Raw genomic sequence first — 20,176 nt, 5'->3', positions numbered from 1 at the left:
GCGATAAATGAATCAGAATAATTGAGGCTAAGCCCAGCAGAGGCAAGGACACTTGGGATTACTTTTGGCTGAGCAAAAAAGATAGAGAGCGGTTTTGACGGTATTGAAAATCATACCTTAGGGTATTTCTAAATACCCCGGTATACGGTAATACCGCCCAAGCCTACAACCATCCATCCTGATAGACAGAGAGGCAGAAAGGCAGGCAGGCAGGCTGTCAGTGGATCTGCAGAGACTAAAGTCAGTGGCCTCCATCAGCTCTAGATCAATGTGCTGATGTTGTATGATGGTGTACAATATGTTCAGGCAGCAGCATGTTTTCACACACACTTTCCACAGCTCTTGTCCTTGTTGCCTTCATTGTATATTTCTGAAACTGGTAGTCTTTTTCATTTTCTGTACTGGGCACTCATGGAAAAATAATAGTTCTTAACTGTTATATAAAAGGCTATGTGGTGTACTGAAGAATCCCTTTATTGCTGGTCCTCCTCATGTGGTTCTTTCGGATATTAAAAGGTGTTTAATTCATATGAGTTATTGGATGGTGGGTGGTCGTGGCATAAATTTGGAAAATAACCAAACGCCTCCACGGTTTGGGGGTGGGTGGTCTGCCTACTAGCCTAGAGTGTAACTGACTCCATCAGCAGGTGTCGGACAAAGAATCAGCCTCTGTTTGGGAGGGTTTGAGAGAGATCACGGACTACAAACCATCTGCCAAACGAGATCACGGACTACAAACCGTCTGCCAAACGAGATCACGGACCACAAACCGTCTGCCAAACGAGATCACGGACTACAAACCGTCTGCCAAACGAGATCACGGACTACAAACCGTCTGCCAAACGAGATCACGGACTACAAACCGTCTGCCAAACACTCCATTGACTGACGACCCTCATGTAGCCAGCCGCTTGAATGAGTTCTACTGCCGCTTTGACAGACAACGCAGTAGGGGTGGGGGGGGGGGGGGGGGGAATCGATACAGCATAGTATCGCAATATTTTGTGGGCAATATATTGTATCGTATCGAATGCCAAGATTTGTGATATTTTATTATACAAAAGTGCATGCAACATTTATGACAGTTTCTTATGACAGTGTTGGTCAGTCTGTCTGCTTGACAATCCCATTTTGCTGCAATAAAAATGATTGAAGTGAGATGAACAGACTGGAAACTTTAATTAGATAAAACAGCTGTAGACAAGTTTTTTTTCCTTTGGGGACAGACATCATTTGCACTTGAAAAAAGGTAATAAATCACATTATACCATGGTCTGGGTGAATACTCAATTCTGATTGGCTGCAGGGTGTCCATTAATTTGTGATAATGTACAGTGATAATGTACACCTAGCTAAGTAGTCCAGTCAGGTCTGTTCATCGTTCATATCAATGCACCAGGATCACGACAGAGCCGTTTGAGCTCTATACCACCGTTAAGGGTTAATATGGCACTTTTATAAGTTTAGAAAAAAATGGAGTCGGTCAAAGTATCTATTTAGATTACCCCTGGGTGCTCAGTTTATTAAAATAACAGCTATTTAGAAATCTGTAGTTTTCGGAGATCTGCTGATGTTGTCTGCTGACAGAAGCCGGGCTCTCAGTTGTCAACTGTCAAACCAGCTCTGTTTACAACTTTGCAGAAAGCCGGAGCCAGGAGCGCACGCTACCTCTATCACTGACACAAATCAAGTCGAAGAGGAAAAAGACGAGATCAACAAAAAGAAAACAACAAAATGGGCAGTTAATAGCAACAGACTGAGAGACGTCCTTATACAAAACATACCTGGACTCCAACATAGAAAGCTTCAGATGGTTTTCAGTCTACTCCAAGCGAGTGAGCGTGGCACGCGCCTTTTACATCTTACAAGACCTGCAGATGTTAACGTAATTACCTGGAATGCGAGTTTAAGGGCCAGATACATTCTTAGACATTGCTGTTTGATTTATTTGGTATGTTACATACAACTGGCCAAATTATTAGTTAGCTTATAGCAGGGATACTCAACTTGCTTTGCCCGGGGGCCACTTTCGTGAAATGATAGAAGGCCAGGGGCCAGTTAATAAACAATCAATATACATTATATCACTGGCTTATGGTCTAGAAATTCTGCCAGGTGCAGGCACTAAGCGGCCATTTTATCTAATGATAGCCTAATCTTGAGCAGCCGAGGGGACTATTTTGTCTCGCCCGTTATCAACTCATATTCTTGTTTTGTTTCTTTGGCAAGTGACCATGGTATAAGCGGGTTAATGCACTTCGAGGTGCCCATTATCAGAAATCAATGGACTTCGCGGAAGCAACCTGATTCTGATAATGAACACCTCGTCGTGCATTAACCCTTACATATATCGCAATATCGCAATACTCAATATATCGCAATACTATCATATCGTGACTTAAATATCGATTCGAGATCATATCGTATCGTGGGGCATCTGGTGATTCCCACCTGAACAACGCATCCCTGAGCACATCCCCTGCAATACCTCCCGTATGCTCAACCAAAGTACAGATACAGAGTATTCATGGCTTAGTGAACGTTCCCTTGGTAAATACTGGGAATATAAAACAGCTGATGCCAACAAAACAAGCTCTCTGCAGGAGACGTTTGAATAAAACATCCCACCTCTATACTGTAGCTGTGCGAGCTTGTACTTACTAGAACAGGATGTGGTTAGCCTCAAGTCTCTCGTACCTGGCCGAGGTACACATCGACCTGAGAGAGACAAAGAGACAAAGAGACAAAGAGAGAGAGAGAGAGAGAGAGAGAGAGAGAGAGAGAGAGAGAGAGAGAGAGAGAGAGAGAGAGAGAGAGAGAGAGAGAATTATTGTGCGAGTGTCAGAGCTAAAGATAAAAAATATGACTAACTCCTGTAGCTCTCACAATCCATTGGGCCCAGCCAGGCCTGTAGAATGGTAGGGCCCAGCCAGGCCTGTAGAATGGTAGGGCCCAGCCAGGCCTGTAGAATGGTAGGGCCCAGCCAGGCCTGTAGAATGGTAGCAGCCAGGCCTGTAGAATGGTAGGGCCCAGCCAGGCCTGTAGAATGGTAGGGCCCAGCCAGGCCTGTAGAATGGTAGGGCCCAGCCAGGCCTGTAGAATGGTAGGGCCCAGCCAGGCCTGTAGAATGGTAGCAGCCAGGCCTGTAGAATGGTAGGGCCCAGCCAGGCCTGTAGAATGGTAGGGCCCAGCCAGGCCTGTAGAATGGTAGGGGAAACACTGGACTGTACTGATGGTGTCTAGTGAAGTGTAGAATGGTAGGGGAAACACTGGACTGTACTGATGGTGTCTGGTGAAGTGTAGAATGGTAGGGGAAACACTGGACTGTACTGATGGTGTCTAGTGAAGTGTAGAATGGTAGGGGAAACACTGGACTGTACTGATGGTGTCTAGTGAAGTGTAGAATGGTAGGGGAAACACTGGACTGTACTGATGGTGTCTAGTGAAGTGTAGAATGGTAGGGGAAACACTGGACTGTACTGATGGTGTCTGGTGAAGTGTAGAATGGTAGGGGAAACACTGGACTGTACTGATGGTGTCTAGTGAAGTGTAGAATGGTAGGGGAAACACTGGACTGTACTGATGGTGTCTAGTGAAGTGTAGAATGGTAGGGGAAACACTGGACTGTACTGATGGTGTCTAGTGAAGTGTAGAATGGTAGGGGAAACACTGGACTGTACTGATGGTGTCTGGTGAAGTGTAGAATGGTAGGGGAAACACTGGACTGTACTGATGGTGTCTGGTGAAGTGGGAGGGCTCGTGCCTTCCAGAGATGTTGGCTGTGCGATGGATTGTGAGAGCTACAGGAGTTACAGTCATATTTTCTAGGGGAAACACTGCAGTCTGTCACTGGTTCAATCTCTGGGTGAGATCACACCACTACTCCCTTTTCTCTGGTCTGAACCATCGTGGAAAACTTGACTTCACATTTTGGTATTTGGTTAATTTAGAAGCACAGCCCAATTAGAAGTGAAAGAGTTTGTAAACACAAGTCACATGGACTACAGTTACCGTTGGTTCATTTTGTTCTGTGTTGGTTTACCAGATGTCAATATTGGCCTCCTTATTCACCTTATGCAGCCCCGCCCACTTGACCCATTGTATCACGACTTCCTGTTCAAAACGCTGGCTGTTTTACCTGCTCAAACTAGTCTGACTCACCTGGTCAAACCTAGTTTGACTCACATTATGAGTCACACTAGGTTTATGAGTCACAGGAAGTGTAAATACAATCGGAAGTTCCGATTGTATTTACACTTCCTGTTAGTCTCTCAAGCCAGATGGTCTCTTCTGCCTAAGGTGAATAAAACGTTGCGTTTTAGGGGCCGTTTCCGGCAGGTGGTTGACATGACATTGTCACTCCTAACAAACGGCACTGCACTTCTCTTAGCCTAGCACCAGACCTTCGAAGCCACGCCTTGTGAATCGGTCTGGAATCGCCATGAGCAAACGCCTTTTCTCTGGTTGAAAATCCAATCATGGGTGCTGATTGGCTAACGCTGTTGTCAGTCATGTACAACAGAAACAGCTGTGGCCAAAGCTAACGTGTCATAGGTTGATGTTGCCGCACGGACCGGTTGGGACGGACATGTAACTTCCTGGTCAGACATAAAGTAAAGAGTAAAGCACGTTACTGATAATCTGCTCTCCGTCTCATCATTATGTGATCTTAGAGGCATAAAGATTACACAACATAATGTAGCTAGCTAATGCTATCCAGCTTCTCCACGTTAAGCAGCCAACTTTGGTCGACTTTGTACTTTTTGTTTTAACAAACGTCTTATTAGTTACTGCAGTGTACGATAAGACTTATTAGTTACTGCAGTGTACGATAAGACTTACGTTAAAACATCTTATTAGTTACTGCAGTGTACGATAAGACTTACGTTAAAACATCTTATTAGTTACTGCAGTGTACGATAAGACTTACGTTAAAACATCTTATTAGTTACTGCAGTGTACGATAAGACTTACTGTACGTTAAAACGACAAGAACAAAGTCGGCCGACTTTAGCTGCTTAACGTGGAGAAGCTGGCTAGCATTAGCTACACTTGGCAGTTTGGTGCTACCTGCATGCTTGGCTCCGTCAGCTGTATCAAAGGCAACTTAGATCGAACCTAACGGGAAAGATGGAGCAAGGGGAGAATCCCACCGAGGTGATCTTCAAATCATTCTCAGCATTCGTTTAAACCTGCTTAGAGTACCCAAATGCAAACTGTGTGCCACATACTCTAGCAATGCAATAAGAGCCAGAAGCGATAAGCAATTTGAAAGTGAATTGACAACCTGATTATGTCAAATCCACAACTCAAAAATCAACATTAATGGGCCAAAATATTTGACTGGTACTCTAAGGCCTACAAAATAACCCTTCAACCGGAGGCAGAACTCGCCATCTTCGGCTGCACGGAGACCTCTTTGAGCTTCCCCACAGCTGTGGGGACAACAGTGACTCTGACATTGGGGACAAAAAATTGCCAGAAAATTGATTCTGAAAGAATGGAAGTCCCCTTCTTCGCCTTCTCCAACTGTGGCTGACGGACATGATCTCGGTTATAAGGATGGAGAGGCTCAGATCCCTGAGAACTAACTCACTTAAAAAGTTTCTAACTATTTGGGAGCTGTTTCTAGTCTACCTCCACGAGCTTAGGGGTGGTGGGTGACTTGCCCGGCTGGTTCCTATTGGACGCCTCACGTGGGAGCCCATGCACAACGTGTCTTACAAGCACATAAGCCATATGGCAAGCACAAACCCTATATGGACGGTAGCACATTGTAATAACTGTTGATAATATATGTATGCTTTTCTTTTTTTTTCCTTTACTGTGTCTGAGCTTGTTTGTATGTTTTGTTCATATATTGATCAAATTGAAAATAAAAGAAAAAGAAAAATCAACATGAAAAAAAACAATGTTTGAAACTTTTTCGGGGGGTAAAATTACTTTTCCAAAATACTGATGCAAAATTCAATTGCAGTGGAACGACCCTGCTCTCTTTGAAACTGAACTGAAGAAGGCTGACCTTAGCTGATGTTCCCTGAGGTGAGAGAGGACATCCATGTGGTAGAGATGGCAGTAGATGGTGTGGAGGTCCTGCAGGAGAGAAGAGAAATGAAAACAACATGATGAACTATAATATCTCTACTAATTACAAGGCGGATTCCAGAAGGTCACAGAGCACCTGCACGTTGCGGGCAGCACAGGCCTCAGATCAGAGGAAGGTCACAGAGCACCTGCATGTTGCGGGCAGCACAGGCCTCAGATCAGAGGGTGTGATGTGTGTCTCAGCACCATGATGTAAATCACACCCAGCACAGCACTCTGACACAAGCAACTTGGACTATGCTAAACGTTGCCTATCAAATTGCCACCCTCCAAGACACTGGCAGGCATGCCACATATCATGTGTACACGCACGCACGCATGCATGCACACACACACACACACACACACACACACACACACACACACACACACACACACACACACAAGCTTAAAATAGTAGTGTATCAAGGCCAGCTGTGAAAACATGAAGAGGCAGACAGTGTGGAGTGCTTCATGCTGTAAGCATATGGAGGATCAGACAAACAGAAGGGCTATTGAGCCCACAGAGCAGCTACCCTTAACAGGTGGGCTGCATGGCTGACTGGGTATACACACACACACAACACGCATGCACACGCACGCACACTAGGCTTTGGCGATATCCAAAATTGTAATATTGTGGCCAAATATCATGATACACGATATACCGTAATCGCCGGGAGAAAATGTACAAATAATAATAATAATAATAATAGTAAATAGTAATAATGTGATAGTTGGCAAATATTGTGAAGTTCAATATGGAAAATTGGCCCAAGCCTAGTCTCACGTGGTCAGACCCTTATGTCAGCACGCTTCCAGCGACAGAGGGTCTGAATCACAAGTTAGCATTTCCTGGTTTTGCCGTAGGAATTCCTGCGGTAAAATCTGATTGGCTGGGCTGTACGGAAGTCCGTCTCTCTCATCGTTCAAAAATGTACTGACCCACGAGTTGCATCACGCAAATAAGGAGGTCCATGGTTAGTCAATTTATACGTGTGTCACGCATTTTGTTTTGATCTCAGAGTGCAGTTCTTAAACATCAAGAGTTGTGCCTCAGATGTAGATATTTATATACGGCTGGCTACCGAGAGACTTAGCCCAAGCCTAACACAGAACACACACACACACACACACACACACACACACACACAAACAATCACACAAACACAAACACACAAACACAAACAAAAAACACTAATTCATTACAGTAGAGCTGAACCTTCTGCTGATACTAAGTGTGAATGACTGGACCTATAACCACTGCTTCCTCTTAGCTGATAGTGTGCATGACTGAAGTGTAACTTTAACACTGGCATTGGCCTCACAAACCCACGCAGCAGCAGTATCTTAAAGGTTTAAAAGGCATCTCTGTGATTGGTGGGTTGCCGGTTCGAGTCCCCAGCCCGATCTGAGCAAGGGAAATTGAGCGAGTAATGTTGTCTACTCCTTCAACAAGTACTGTTGAGTTGACCTGGAACAAAGCACTTACCCTCCAGCTGCTCCAGTGGAGCGGCTGGCTGACCCACAGCACAACACTGTGGTTGTACTGAGGAGGGCGTGTGGAAGTAGAGTGTGAAACATTGACTTGATTAAAAAGAGCGAGGCGTGGAAAGACATTTGATGGTTTAAGGAGGACAAATCCCTTAGAGATCTATCAAGCTGAATTTTGCTGTATGTGAATAAAATAACAGCTACAGCTTGTTCTATCAGGACTCACTGATTTATCAAACTTGGCCAAACATTAATAATATGTCACCAGTTTGACAGATTTGGTATAAACTGATATGAGACCAGTTTGTTGTTTTTGTTTATAGTGAAGATGTAGGTCAAGTATCCTGCCCAGTAATCCCGGTTCATTTCTTCAAGGCTAAAGGCCTGGATTCCCCTCTTCTTTATACCACTAGGCTTACGCTTTGTTCGCAGTCTTAAAGGGATACACACACAAATGCTGCATCAGGTATCAATGGGTTAAAAAAAGAAAGCATAGGAATATGACCCACTTGGAGGTATTCTGATACACATGCGCCCCCTTTATCTGCTGCCTTAAGAGACAAGTAGTTAGTTCTTAGGACACTAAGACAGGTGATTTACAACAACAACACATGTGTTTGGTGGTGAACCTCCACACTAGAATTAATTTCCACTCTTTGCTCTGGTTGTTCTTTTAGATTTAAACTCCCTGGGGGACCAAAAAAAAGGAGGAAAAAAAGGTATAAAACTAGAACGACCACAACGCGGACTTATGCCTCCGCCATTAGTTCATTCTTGAGTCCAAGTGGATGTTGGAGCCAAATTGGAAGAAATTGCATCAAGGCGTTTCTTTGCAGAATTGGATATTTGAGCCAAATGTGAAGAAATCTAGTCAAGGTGTTACTGAGATATGGCGTTACCGAGCTTGAAAATGGCATTTGTTAGGTCACTGTGACCTTGACCTTTGACCTTTGATAACCAAAATGGAATCAGTTCATCCTTGAGCCTAAGTGAATGTTTAAGGCGAATCTGATGAAATTCCGTCCAGGCGTTCCTCAGATATCGCGTTAACAAGCTTGAAAATGGCGTTTGAGAGGTCACAGTGACCTTGACCTTTGACCTTTGACCACCAAAATCTAATCAGATCATCCTTGAGCCTAAGTGAATGTTTAAGGCGAATCTGATGAAATTCCGTCAAGGCGTTCCTCAGATATGGCGTTAACAAACATCCGTATGGACTAGGGATGGGCATTTCTAGCAAAAACTCTATTCGAAATTCGCTGGCCAAATTCGAATTTAATTCGAAATTCGAAAATAAAAATAAAAATGTAAAAAAAATTAAAAATGTAATTTTTTTTTTTTTTGTGAGTGAAATGTTGCATTGTCTCCCCTGATTCTAAGTCTACGGCTTTATTAATGAATATAAAAAGCTTCTGCTGTGGATTTTTAGCTCAAACAAGCATTGCACCACTGAAGTAAAGAACATGTTACATGACATTGACATTTTCGAAAATAAAAAACAGTTTTGACAATCATGAGTGGTTCATTAAATATTTAGTAGGCTCAGGTCTGAGTGCCAAAGGGGTGCCAAAGTCACCCCCTCTCCCTCTTCATGGGATTTCATCCGCCATTCATTTTTCCATAAACCTTGCTTAAAATGCTTATAAAAATTGTTTTACTTGCTCAAACCAAGCGATTTGACTATACTTAGAATCAGGGGAGACAATGCAACATTTCACTCAATTTTTTTTTTTTTTTTTTTTTTCGAATTTCGAATTTCGAATTTCAATAATAAAAGTCGACCTTGATAATAACAACGATTATTCGAAAATTCGAAATTCGATGCCCATCCCTAGTACGGACGGACATGCTACGGTAATAATCTCAACTTTATTATAATCTCATGCTGCTGAGCAGCAGATACGTTAAACATTTTCCTCTCAAAGTGTTTAGGGAAGAAAACAAAAGTCAAGGCAGGAGGACAAGGGAGCTTGACCTGCCCAGAAGTCTTACAGCAAAAGTTGTAACGACCATTTACTGATCCCGAGGCAGAGAGAGAGAGAGAGACAGAGATAGGCAGAGAACAGGGAGAGAGAGAGACAGAGATAGGCAGAGAGAGACAGAGAGAGGGGGAGAGAGACAGAGAGAGGCAGAGAGAGAGGGAGAGAGAGACAGAGAGAGGCAGAGAGACAGAGAGAGAGGCAGAGAGACAGAGAGAGGCGGAGAGAGAGCAGCCATGGGAAAGCCTGGGTGACTGGGTGAAAGTGGAACTGTATTGACTTCAAATCAGTTAACTGGGTTAGTGAGCACAACAAACTGCTGGAGCAAGCACTCCTGTCATGTTGCTGAACGTGTGTGTGTGTGTGTGTGTGTGTGTGTGTGTGTGTGTGTGTGTGTGTGTGTGTGTGTGTGTGTGTGTGTGTGTGTGTGTGTGTGTGTGTGTGTGTGTGTGTGTGTGTGTGTGTGTGTGTGTGTCTGTGTGCGTGCACTATGTCAAGTCCTTGAGGTGACTAGCCAGCACGGGGGTTCAGATTATGCCAGACAACTCCCCCTCACCCTAGCTTGTATTGTATGTTGTGTGGGTGTGTCTGTGTTATTGTACACAGGCATCATAAAACTAGAACGACCACACCGCGGATTTATGCCTCCACCATTAGTTAATTCTTGAGTCCAAGTCGATGTTTGAGCCAAATCAGAAGAAATTCCCGGAAAATTTTCGGAATATGAGTTGCTACCATCCGGGAGAAGATTCAGAGCTAGCAAACACAGGAGCAACCGCTATAAGCTCTCCTTTCTCCCCACCTCAATTGCACTGTTGAACAAACATCCTGCTCTTCCCCCAGGTGTAGCACTCCAGTTAGGTTAGGTAGGTAGTCTGGTAGAAGCGGTATTTATAGTCTGGTTTGTTTGGTTTTGTTTTTTACTGCTCTTTCCTTGGTCTTATTCTCTAACCTCTTAATCCTATTTTTATTGGTTTATTCTTTTACTCTTTTATTCTTTTATCTAATCCGCTGCCGATTTTGATTTTAATTTTGTTTTTAATTTTAATTGATTTGATTTTTATTAGATTTCTATTTGTATGATTTTTATGGTATTATGGTTTTATTGCTTATTTTATTCTTCCCTTATTAACTGGTTTGGATGATTTAAACACACTATGCAATAGGGCATGTGCAATCTTCGGAATAGTGCAATCTTGTGTCTAGCTGGCACTCTTTCTGTGGTGAAGTGCAATGCTGTGACTGTGACCGTGTTTGTTTTTGTTACTGTGTCTGTAACACCGATGTTGGTACTAGCACTTTTTGCCCAAGACAAATTTCCCTCCGGGGACAATAAAGTTTATCTCTCTCATCTCATCTCATCTCAAATTCCATCAAGCCGTTCTTGAGATGTCGCGTTAACAAACTTGGGAATGGCGTTTGTGAGGTCACAGTGACCTTGAACTTTGACCACCAAAATCTAATCAGTTCATCCTTGAGGCCAAGTTAATGTTTGAGGCAAATGTGATGAAATTCTGTCAAGGCATTCCTGAGATATCGCGTTAACAAGCTTGAAAATGGCATTGGAGGACTTCCGGGCTAGCGAGACAAGAGATGGCAGCATAGAAATTGTGCTCCCGACACTTTGAGTTAAACAAAGCCCACTGCAACCCGAAGTTGCAAGAACATTTTGGATAAGTTGATTTAAGATAGTGGGCATTGTAAATGGCTAAAAAAGGCGGAAAGAAAAAGCAGAGCAAGACCAAGACGGCAGCGAATGACGGCGAGGGCGAGGTTGGGCAAGCTTCTCCAGCTAACGTTATTAGCAACGTGGTGGCTAACAACGAAGCTAGCTGAAAAAAGGTAGAGCCTGCACACTTACTCCATGCCGTATAGTTTATTGAGACACAAGAAACGACAACGTTTCGATCCTATTGGATCTTCTTCAGGTCAGAAATGTTTGGTGACTGACACCCACCCATATATATAAACTGCCAATCATAGGCTAATAGGCTCTATGGGTGGCTGGTGTGGGTGGTGCAATCAGCACCTCTCAGGGTGAAGCATATCCAAACATAATTGATACAGATTACTCAACCCAGGGGTCGTATACAAGTACATACAAGTACATAGGGAACAGAGAAAGAGCAATAGGGACTTGCAACAAATAGCAAGTGCTGAAAAAAAGCAAGGTCCGTACCATTGACATATATATATAATGGACCAACGGAGCTCATTGACTTTGACACAGCAAAATGAAGCTCACTTCCGGATATTGTTTGATTTCGTTTGATTGGTTGAATAGATTAATGCTACACGGAAGTACGAGGAGAGGGGGCGGCTGCCCCTAGCGGCTGCCCCTAGCGGCTGCCGGGGGAGTTTCCGAATTTGCCCTGTCTCTCTTATCGCCATAATGCATTATGGGTAGTCAGCTACTTTGGCTAATGGTAGCGGCTAACGCTACTTACTTTACATTGCAGTAAAACGCCACTGAATGACCAAATTGATTTAACTTTTAACCATTTCGAGTAACACTGTTTCCATACGGACCCCCAGCGTTGGTTAGTTGTTTATAACGTGACTACCGTAAAACTTCTAATAGGGGCCCTCTCCCCAATTGCAGCCGAGTCTCCAATAACCGCAGGGGGTCAAACTCAATTTTGCACATAAGCGCCGGTCTTCCCTTAACAGCCGGGAGCGGTTATTAGAATAAATGTTTTTTCTCCCCCATTAGGCCTACGGTATGTTTTTGTGTTGACTGAATTCAGTCACTTACGGTAATGACGTGTGTTTCGGAGGAAGTCAGGCAGAAGTCAGTCATGCTCTTTCTCCCCTGTCAGACAGTTTTATATTTTATTCGGACATGTATTGGAAACTTGTCTTGGCGTCTACGTATTTGGTAAGTCTGCTTGTTTGTCTAGTAGTGCTGCAGTGCTGTTTCGTTAGCGTTAGTTTTTGCACGCTAACGTTAGCTACCAAACAGTTTGGTAGCTAACGTTAGCATGCATTCTACAATGACGTTGCTATGACTTTCCAATGAAACACTAGTCTCGCTTGTCAGCGTCCCCTCCCTACTCACGGAAGGGAGAGGAGGCTGGCCATGGGCTGGCCAGCGAGACTAATGAAACACAAACAACTGAATGTGTGAGCGGTAGGCTAATGTTACTTGTTTAAAATATGGTATGGCTGTTTGGCAGAGGGATTAACTCATTCATGGCCAAAGACGTCTTTGACGTGTTATCAGGAATAGCCCAGAGGGCCAATGACGTGTTTGACGTGTTTTTGTTTTTATTAGTGCAGCGCGTAGTTCAAAGACTTCCCCAGCCTGTGACATGTTATCAGGTCCCTAGCCTCAAAGACAAGCCGACAACACGCGATCAAACACATACCGCAGCTGTTGTTTTGAAATGAGCAGGAGGAAAAACAGAAAACAGAGAAACGCGCTTCCTTGTGAAGTTGTGCAGAGAGGAGAAACGCCATTGAAACGCCCCTCGGCGCGCTGCACGAGCTGGTCGGCTTGCTGCAGGGCAGCGGACATCGATCAGTTGTTCGCGGTAGTCAAACCCGTGACCAACATGATCGATCCTGGTCCCTGGACCCCGTTCCTGTGTCCCAGCCCGAAAGAGACGAGACGGAGTCACAACTTTGTGAGCAGGAGGAGAACAGCAGCCTCGCCACAGAAATGGCTTTCACACAGAGCCAAGCAGCACGGCCACTTTCCTGTCGAGGGCGAGGAAGACTGGACTCCAATGCGACAGGACCCGGATGATCTCGCGGTAAGGAGTGTGTGTGTGTGTGTGTGTGTATGTGTGTGTGTGTGTGTGTGTGTGTGTGTGTGCCTGTCTGTCTGTCTGTCTGTCTGTCTGTCTGTCTGTCTGTGTGTGTGTCTGTGTGTCTGTCTGCACACTCACTCACACTGAGTAAACTGTATTGTTGAATGTAAAAAAAGCACTTCATGTATATATATATATATATATATATATTTTTTGTCATTTGTGTCATAACGAATAATATTTACATGTCTGATGTCAATACAGTTCAAAATAAAAGAATTAAGAGCGAGTTCTGCCTGAGATTGTGTCTTTTACAAAAATGGCCTTTTCTGCTGTTTCTCTTCTCAGAGAGACCTTTTTGGTGAAAACAGGGTGTATATAAATGGCTATAAGTAGAGTACAGAACATGCTAAAAGCTCACTTATTTTCCCTGGTGAACCCAGAGACGTACATCTTCATTTTGAGGTATTGCAAATCACTTTGGTGCTAATAGATAATTTACTGTGGGTCTTGAAAGATGACCAACAATTATGAAAATCTTTGGCCTGTGCTAAATATTGGCAGTCCTAAACTGGCCATGAATGAGTTAAGAGGAGAGCAATGAACTGATACTGTAATGTACTGGTAGTTGGATGATGATGATGGTGATGAAGGCAATACTAGGCAGTACAATACTAGGCATGTTCAAAAATCAAAACTGCCTGTACCTACCCTCTTGTGTGTACTAAGTACTATCTCACTGGTTTAAATAAGCAATTTGATACTTTCCATTTTTGCTGACCAGAAATTCTGTGCAAAAAATAATAATCGCCTGGGTCGATTCGATTTCATGCAATAAAGAAATAACCTTTAACTTTATCTAACGGTATATAGATAAAGTCTGCCATGTTATGAAGGTTAGATGTATGGTATCTATATAGTTACGTGTGTCTACTAACATTATTAAAATATCATAAAGTAATGCTATTTTCTGATAATTGCTCAACTATTACTTGCTACCTGATGCCTTGCGGCACATTGCTGCCTCTACCGGTCGGAAGTATTACTGTTCTTATTATCCGATGTTTGTTGTCAATTTTCCTCGAAATGGGGCTATAATTTGGAAAACGGAGCGCGTTAGAGCATGAAAAAGACTTGAAATTGTTTTTTCAGACCATAAACTCATTTGGAAAGTGTTTATTTAAGACATAGACCGAGAGAGAAGTTGGCTTGTTTCCCATAGAGTTGAATGGATGTTCCCGGGGAGTGCTACACAAACTGCGTCCCCCACTGGCCATTTGAAAGAATGCAATTTCCGCATGGGCATCAAAAATAGGCAGGCTGAATTGGGCACTGGTACGTACGGACAACCCGGATCCATAATGCCTCCGGCCTGGCTATCACCGGCGGAGGCATAAAAAGAAAAAAGGAGAAGAAAAAACATTATTTCCCACTGCAGGTCTGATGCCTATAATGCCACTTTCACACAATTATCTCCATCTGGGAATATTTTGGTATGCTGAATAAGCTAGGGGTGCGAATTACACAGAGTAACTCACAATCCAATATCATCAGGACACGTTGGCCATGATAACGATGGTATCACGATACAGCGATACAGCGATTCTGCAACACTCGATAGATCGCAAGACAATTAATCTACGGTAAATCACACTATCTGTGTAACTGAAGAAGAAAAAAATAGTCCAAAAAGCAGGAATGATGTATTTATTCACTGCACTGTGGTGTCTGTTTCACAAAATGTGACAACTGAGATGAACCCAGCCATCTTGGTGCTGTTAATAGAACGAACACACACGCGCGCGCGCAAAACCAATGGTCCCTGTTGCATTGATTGGTGCAAAGCAGGTCATCAATAGGCCCAGACAGACAGACAGACAGACAGACAGACAGTCAGTCAGCAGGATGTCCGAGGAGGGGATCTGCACTTGGTAGCTTCACTCAGGCGTCTCCCGGGGAAAGGACAGTAACTTGATCACCACACCACCCACCACAATCCCTCTCTCCGCCTACAATACATATCCAGCACAACACTGTGCTGCTGAACATGTGCTGGCAGCCTGGCTCCCGATTGGTTTTTTGGTATTCCAATTTTGGGAAGCGAAACCTCTTCTGTGGCAAAGCAGTGTCAATCCACACATTTATCCAGTGGCAGCACCGCCATGGCACCACCCCTGTCAAAAACCTAACACCAACCAACGAATGAAATGTCACACAAATACAATCTTATTCCAGTGGGGAAGCGTCAGGGCCTTCAAGGTATTCAGAGAATACCATGAATTCTCAGATGGAAAAAATAAAATAAAAATAAAATAATAATAATTAAAAAATGTATCTATTTGGTTCTTATCTGTGATTTTATAGTGTTAAAACTTGTTTTTTGTGCATGCAGGCCACATTTGAGTGGTTTCTGCTGGGAAAGCATTTCAACCAATCAGATATCTTCTACAGACTAGTGTCTGGGGAGAATATCTTCCATCCAAGGGATTCTGAGCCTCGATAGAATCTGATAGAATTCACTGACCAATGAATGAAAGCATATGTGTCGATTGACAATTGACTCAACCAATCATATTTGAGTTTGTAGTCAATGGGCGTAATCTTTCACGCACAGGGTCCGCTAACTCTGTGGTCCCCAACCACCGGACCGCGGACCGGTACCGGGCCGCAACGCATTTGGTACCGGGCAGCGAGCCGGGTCAAAAAAAAAAAAAAAAGCATAGGCTATAATATTATAGGCTGTGTGTGGTAGTTGAAACATAGTTTCAAGTTGACGTTTATTTATGTTTGTAGTTGAAACAAAAACATAAATACTGTAGGCTACATACAGTAGTACAATACAAAAGGCTGTTATTTACCCTTTGTCACCACCTGGTGAGTAAATATATATGTAACTAAAACCATTAAAATTGACAACCGGTCCGCGACTTTTTTTCCATGTATCTACCGGTCCTTGGCACAAAAAGGTTGGGAACCCCTGCTCTAACTGACCTCGGTGCTCACGTGACTTGCTCTGAGGCGGAGCTATTCTTTGCTGTGAGACGCAGGGATTTCATCAGAGAACATGGCAACAGGTGGAGATGATATTTGACGCCGGTGCAGCAGCAGATATTATCGCAGACTTACTGGCAGTGCCCTTTTCAAGACGGCCGTTTAATGAAAAAATTGGCATTGTTGAAAAACGGCGGTGCAACTCCCGGAAATATGGACTTAACTCAAGCTGCAAAAGGACATGTTCGCCACTTCCAAACAACCAACTGGGAACGATACCCGTGGCTGACCTCAACCCAACACAAGAAGCTGTATTGCTGGGAGTGCTTGCTATTTGGGACCGAGAAAGGTGCGTGGAATTGGAAAGGCATATGACAATCTTTGACGATTGATGACGATTTTTATTGTTGCTTTTGCTGGTGTTTGCTGGGGGGCAGAGCGAGGTGATGTGTGTTTCTGTTGGGCAGGTGAGGCCTTGATTCAATATAGTGTTTCGACCACTATTTGACCACGCACTTTTATGGCATAGATTTTCGTTACCTTTCTTTGTGATGGTAATTAAAAAAAAAGAGCATTTTTGATAATACATTATTTCGATGTTTGAAGTGAGGAGAAATTAATTGGAGCCACGGCTTTTGAGAAGCCAACACAATAGCTTGGGGTTGCATCTTGAAGTGTTTTAAAATAATAATAATAACAATAATAATAATAAAATACGTTTATTATAATCATTGTGATTATTTAATAAAAGAATGATAATTATACCAATTGCAATATTCAATTAATGCTATTATTACTATTATTATTATGGTCATTATTATTATTTTAATAAAATGATAATAAAATCAAACAAAGTGACTGCCCTACTGTGTGTGTGTGTGTGTGTGTGTGTGTGTGTGTGTGTGTGTGTGTGTGTAACCAACAGCGCAATTTGCGCAATGTGCAGGTGCGGGTGGAGGAAGGGGGGTGGTACAGAAGGCCCCGTTCTGATAGGCACGGTTCGCCACCGTCTTATTCATATGGTTTGAGTTTATGGGCAGTTCTTAGCCGGCTGTGCTTGACAGAGGAGGCATCTACACCAGTGTGTCCTAAACTTTTTTGGGCTTCAGTACTAGGGCTGCACGATATGCAAAAAAAAAAAAAAATCATATTGCGATTGTACTGACAGATATTGCGATTGCGATATGCGATAAAATTTTAGCGGGAATGTAAATTTTTCTTTTTCACACAAAAATAAAGTAAAATGTGATGTGATTTTTACTGACGCCTGTACCAAACAAGCATGTTCCCTTACGTCTGGAGAATATGATTTGTAGGCCGGGACATCTCTGTAGCACCACAGTGCATCATTTAAAGGATGGCTTTACCGATAATGAACCCACTTTGTATCATTAATAATCTGGGTAATATAATGGGCAGTGATTACCTTCTCTCTCTGTTTTCCTTCATGGAGATCTCCCATTTCCTCCTCTGGCAGAATGCACCGTTGTGATGCGTTTTACGTCACAACCAGCGTTTCCGTTGTCCCGTAATTGCAGGACATTGGCATTTAAAATTCATCAAAAACCTGTCAATTAAAATCTGCAGGACACTGTGTCCTGTAAATTATCTCCCGACGCAATTATTTATAACCCTGTGTTAAATCCCCCGAGTCAAGAATATTGCCTAGTTTGGCAACACTGTCAAACAGCTCCACACGAGGTGTGACAAACTAACTGGCTAGTACTGCTCATCTTTAGCTGCTTCTGATTGGTCAGTTTAGAGAAGTACATCACGTTTCTCTAAAATGCTATTGGCTAATGGGGCGGCTGCGCCGGACTGAGTGTTGGGATTTTGACAGCGCAGTGAGGTTTGTGTGTCAGTGTGTGCGCTGCTGTGCACTGATATAGCGCGTGTGTTTACCTCTTAACGTAGTGGGTAGCTACCCAAAGCAAGCCAAGTCTACTATTTTCAAGTACTCTTATTAGCCTGACTCATTTGTAATAAGTGTGTTTGTACGACTAAAGTTGTGCATGCTATCCTATCGTCTGAGAACTGTAGCCTGATGCTTATGTGTAGAGGTTAGTGTTTTCCACCTGCTTGTTAACGTAGCTAGAGGCGAGTGTTTTCCGCCTGCTTGTTAACGTAGCTAGAGGCTAGTGTTTTCCGCCTGCTTGTTAACGTAGCTAGAGGCTAGTGTTTTCTGCCTGCTTGCTAACATGGACGCTACATGGATCTATTATATTATCGGGATGCTAGTGTTTTCCGCCTGGACGAGACGACCAGATAGCGCCCCGTGTGACTGGAAAAGCACGGTTGCACCTCTAGAAATGATAGGTTTATTGAGTCTTATTGGCTGTTTATACTTTCAAATATATAGGCTATATCTTTATATAGCCTAAGCCTATATCAATTGTTTTTAGCTCAATAAACACAGATTTAATGTGTCCTGAATTTATACCACTTGTCCTGTATTTGAAATCTTAAAGGACATGATGTCCTGCAGCTGTGAGTGCTAGCGGAAACGCCGATCACAACGGAAGTGAGAAGTTCTGCTCGAGACATGGAATCTGCTTCGAGGGCAGCTGTTGTCGTTTATTTAAATTTTTTAAGTATGCGCACATCCACGGAGAATCGCATTGAGATCCTTAACAATCTTTAATTACTTGCAGCTGGTGTGGCGGACCTTCTGTAGGCAGCAGCGGGAGCATTTTTCTCTGTGAGGAAAACAGAGAGAGGTAAACACTGCCCATGTGCTTATATTACAGAGATTATTGATGATACAAAGTGGGTTGATTGTCGGTAAAGCCATCCTTTAACTCATTGAGTGCCAAGGACGTCGATCGACGTCAAAGTAAATAGTGACGTAGAGTGCCAAGGACGTCGATCGACGTCAAATGCGTTTTTTGATGGTGGGACGTGGATGAAAGCCTCAGGCATCTCCTGTACAAATATGGGAGCTATTGAAGGTGTATAACCTATTTTACGGACTCATTAGGTGGCGACAGTGCTCTCCAGATTAGAGAAAGGTCCGGAAAACAGCAGGAAAAAGCCGTGATCAAAGAGAAACCGATGCATGCTGCAGCCAGAGCCATATAGATTGCTCTGTCTGGAGCTGACGTTGGCTGCGAACAGCAATCAATCCGCACCCATAACTGAGCCCCTCTGTCTCTGTCTGTCTGTCTGTCTGTATAGTTTCTCCACACGATTAGCCGCCAGAAAAGCAGCACCCGACGCCAAACCATTCTCAGCAGTCCGGTTTGGCTCTTCCGTGTCGCGCTGGGAGCCGGCACACAAAAACGGAGCACTCCGAAAATAGAGTGGGGGCGTGTTAGGCTGTGTGTTAGTGTGGGGAGGAGTTTGCAGCTGAGGGGGGGAGAGGGGGGTGGGGCATGCAGGGCATCACACAACTACAACACGTCACTACATCAGAAAATATTATCTTCAGAGTCAGTGAATGTGCTTGAAATGCTTCATTTCACAAAAGGCGGAATATCTCAGCTAATAATTTGAAACGCCTGTATTTGCTCAAAACGACCTATCTTCTCCGGCTCATAACTAAAGAACGGAAAATGGTATCAATAAACTTTTTTTTGCTGATGATACAATAGAGCCAGCTCGTTCTTTGTGCGTGTTCGGTGTTTACATATTAATATCACACAATATTCTGTGGGCCTCGAGAAATCACTGAAAACGCTCTGAAAACTCTGGCACTGGGAGCGTCCGTTCTCCAAAAGTGGCTGGCATTCAATGAGTTAATGGTATGTTGTGACACATTTTTCCTTTATGAAGTAATAGAGAGCCGCAGTAACGAGTCCGGAAATCATCGATGCTAACAGCCCTGGTTCAACACAGTTTTCGCCTATGGGAGTTTTGAATGGGTTTTTGGCGCGATGC

At 43.5% G+C, this 20,176-nt stretch overlaps 1 protein-coding gene across 1 annotated transcript in view; it reads right to left on the bottom strand.

Annotated features, from left to right (window-relative positions):
* The window catches only part of rapgef6 (Rap guanine nucleotide exchange factor (GEF) 6), a gene marked incomplete at its 5' end in the record, with an annotated part of 403,897 nt that overhangs the window by 309,260 nt on the left and 74,461 nt on the right, over positions 1-20,176 (bottom strand). The window contains 2 exon segments of the mRNA XM_083643176.1: positions 2,662-2,718; positions 6,023-6,093. Of these exon segments, the coding sequence (XP_083499302.1) occupies positions 2,662-2,718; positions 6,023-6,093 (128 nt within the window).

This window comes from Poromitra crassiceps, assembly GCF_964638095.1.
Source record: "Poromitra crassiceps genome assembly, chromosome: 1".
Classification (NCBI taxonomy): domain Eukaryota; kingdom Metazoa; phylum Chordata; class Actinopteri; order Beryciformes; family Melamphaidae; genus Poromitra; species Poromitra crassiceps.
The sequence above is the reverse complement of the archived record's forward strand: the minus strand, read 5'-3'. Positions and strand labels throughout refer to the sequence as shown.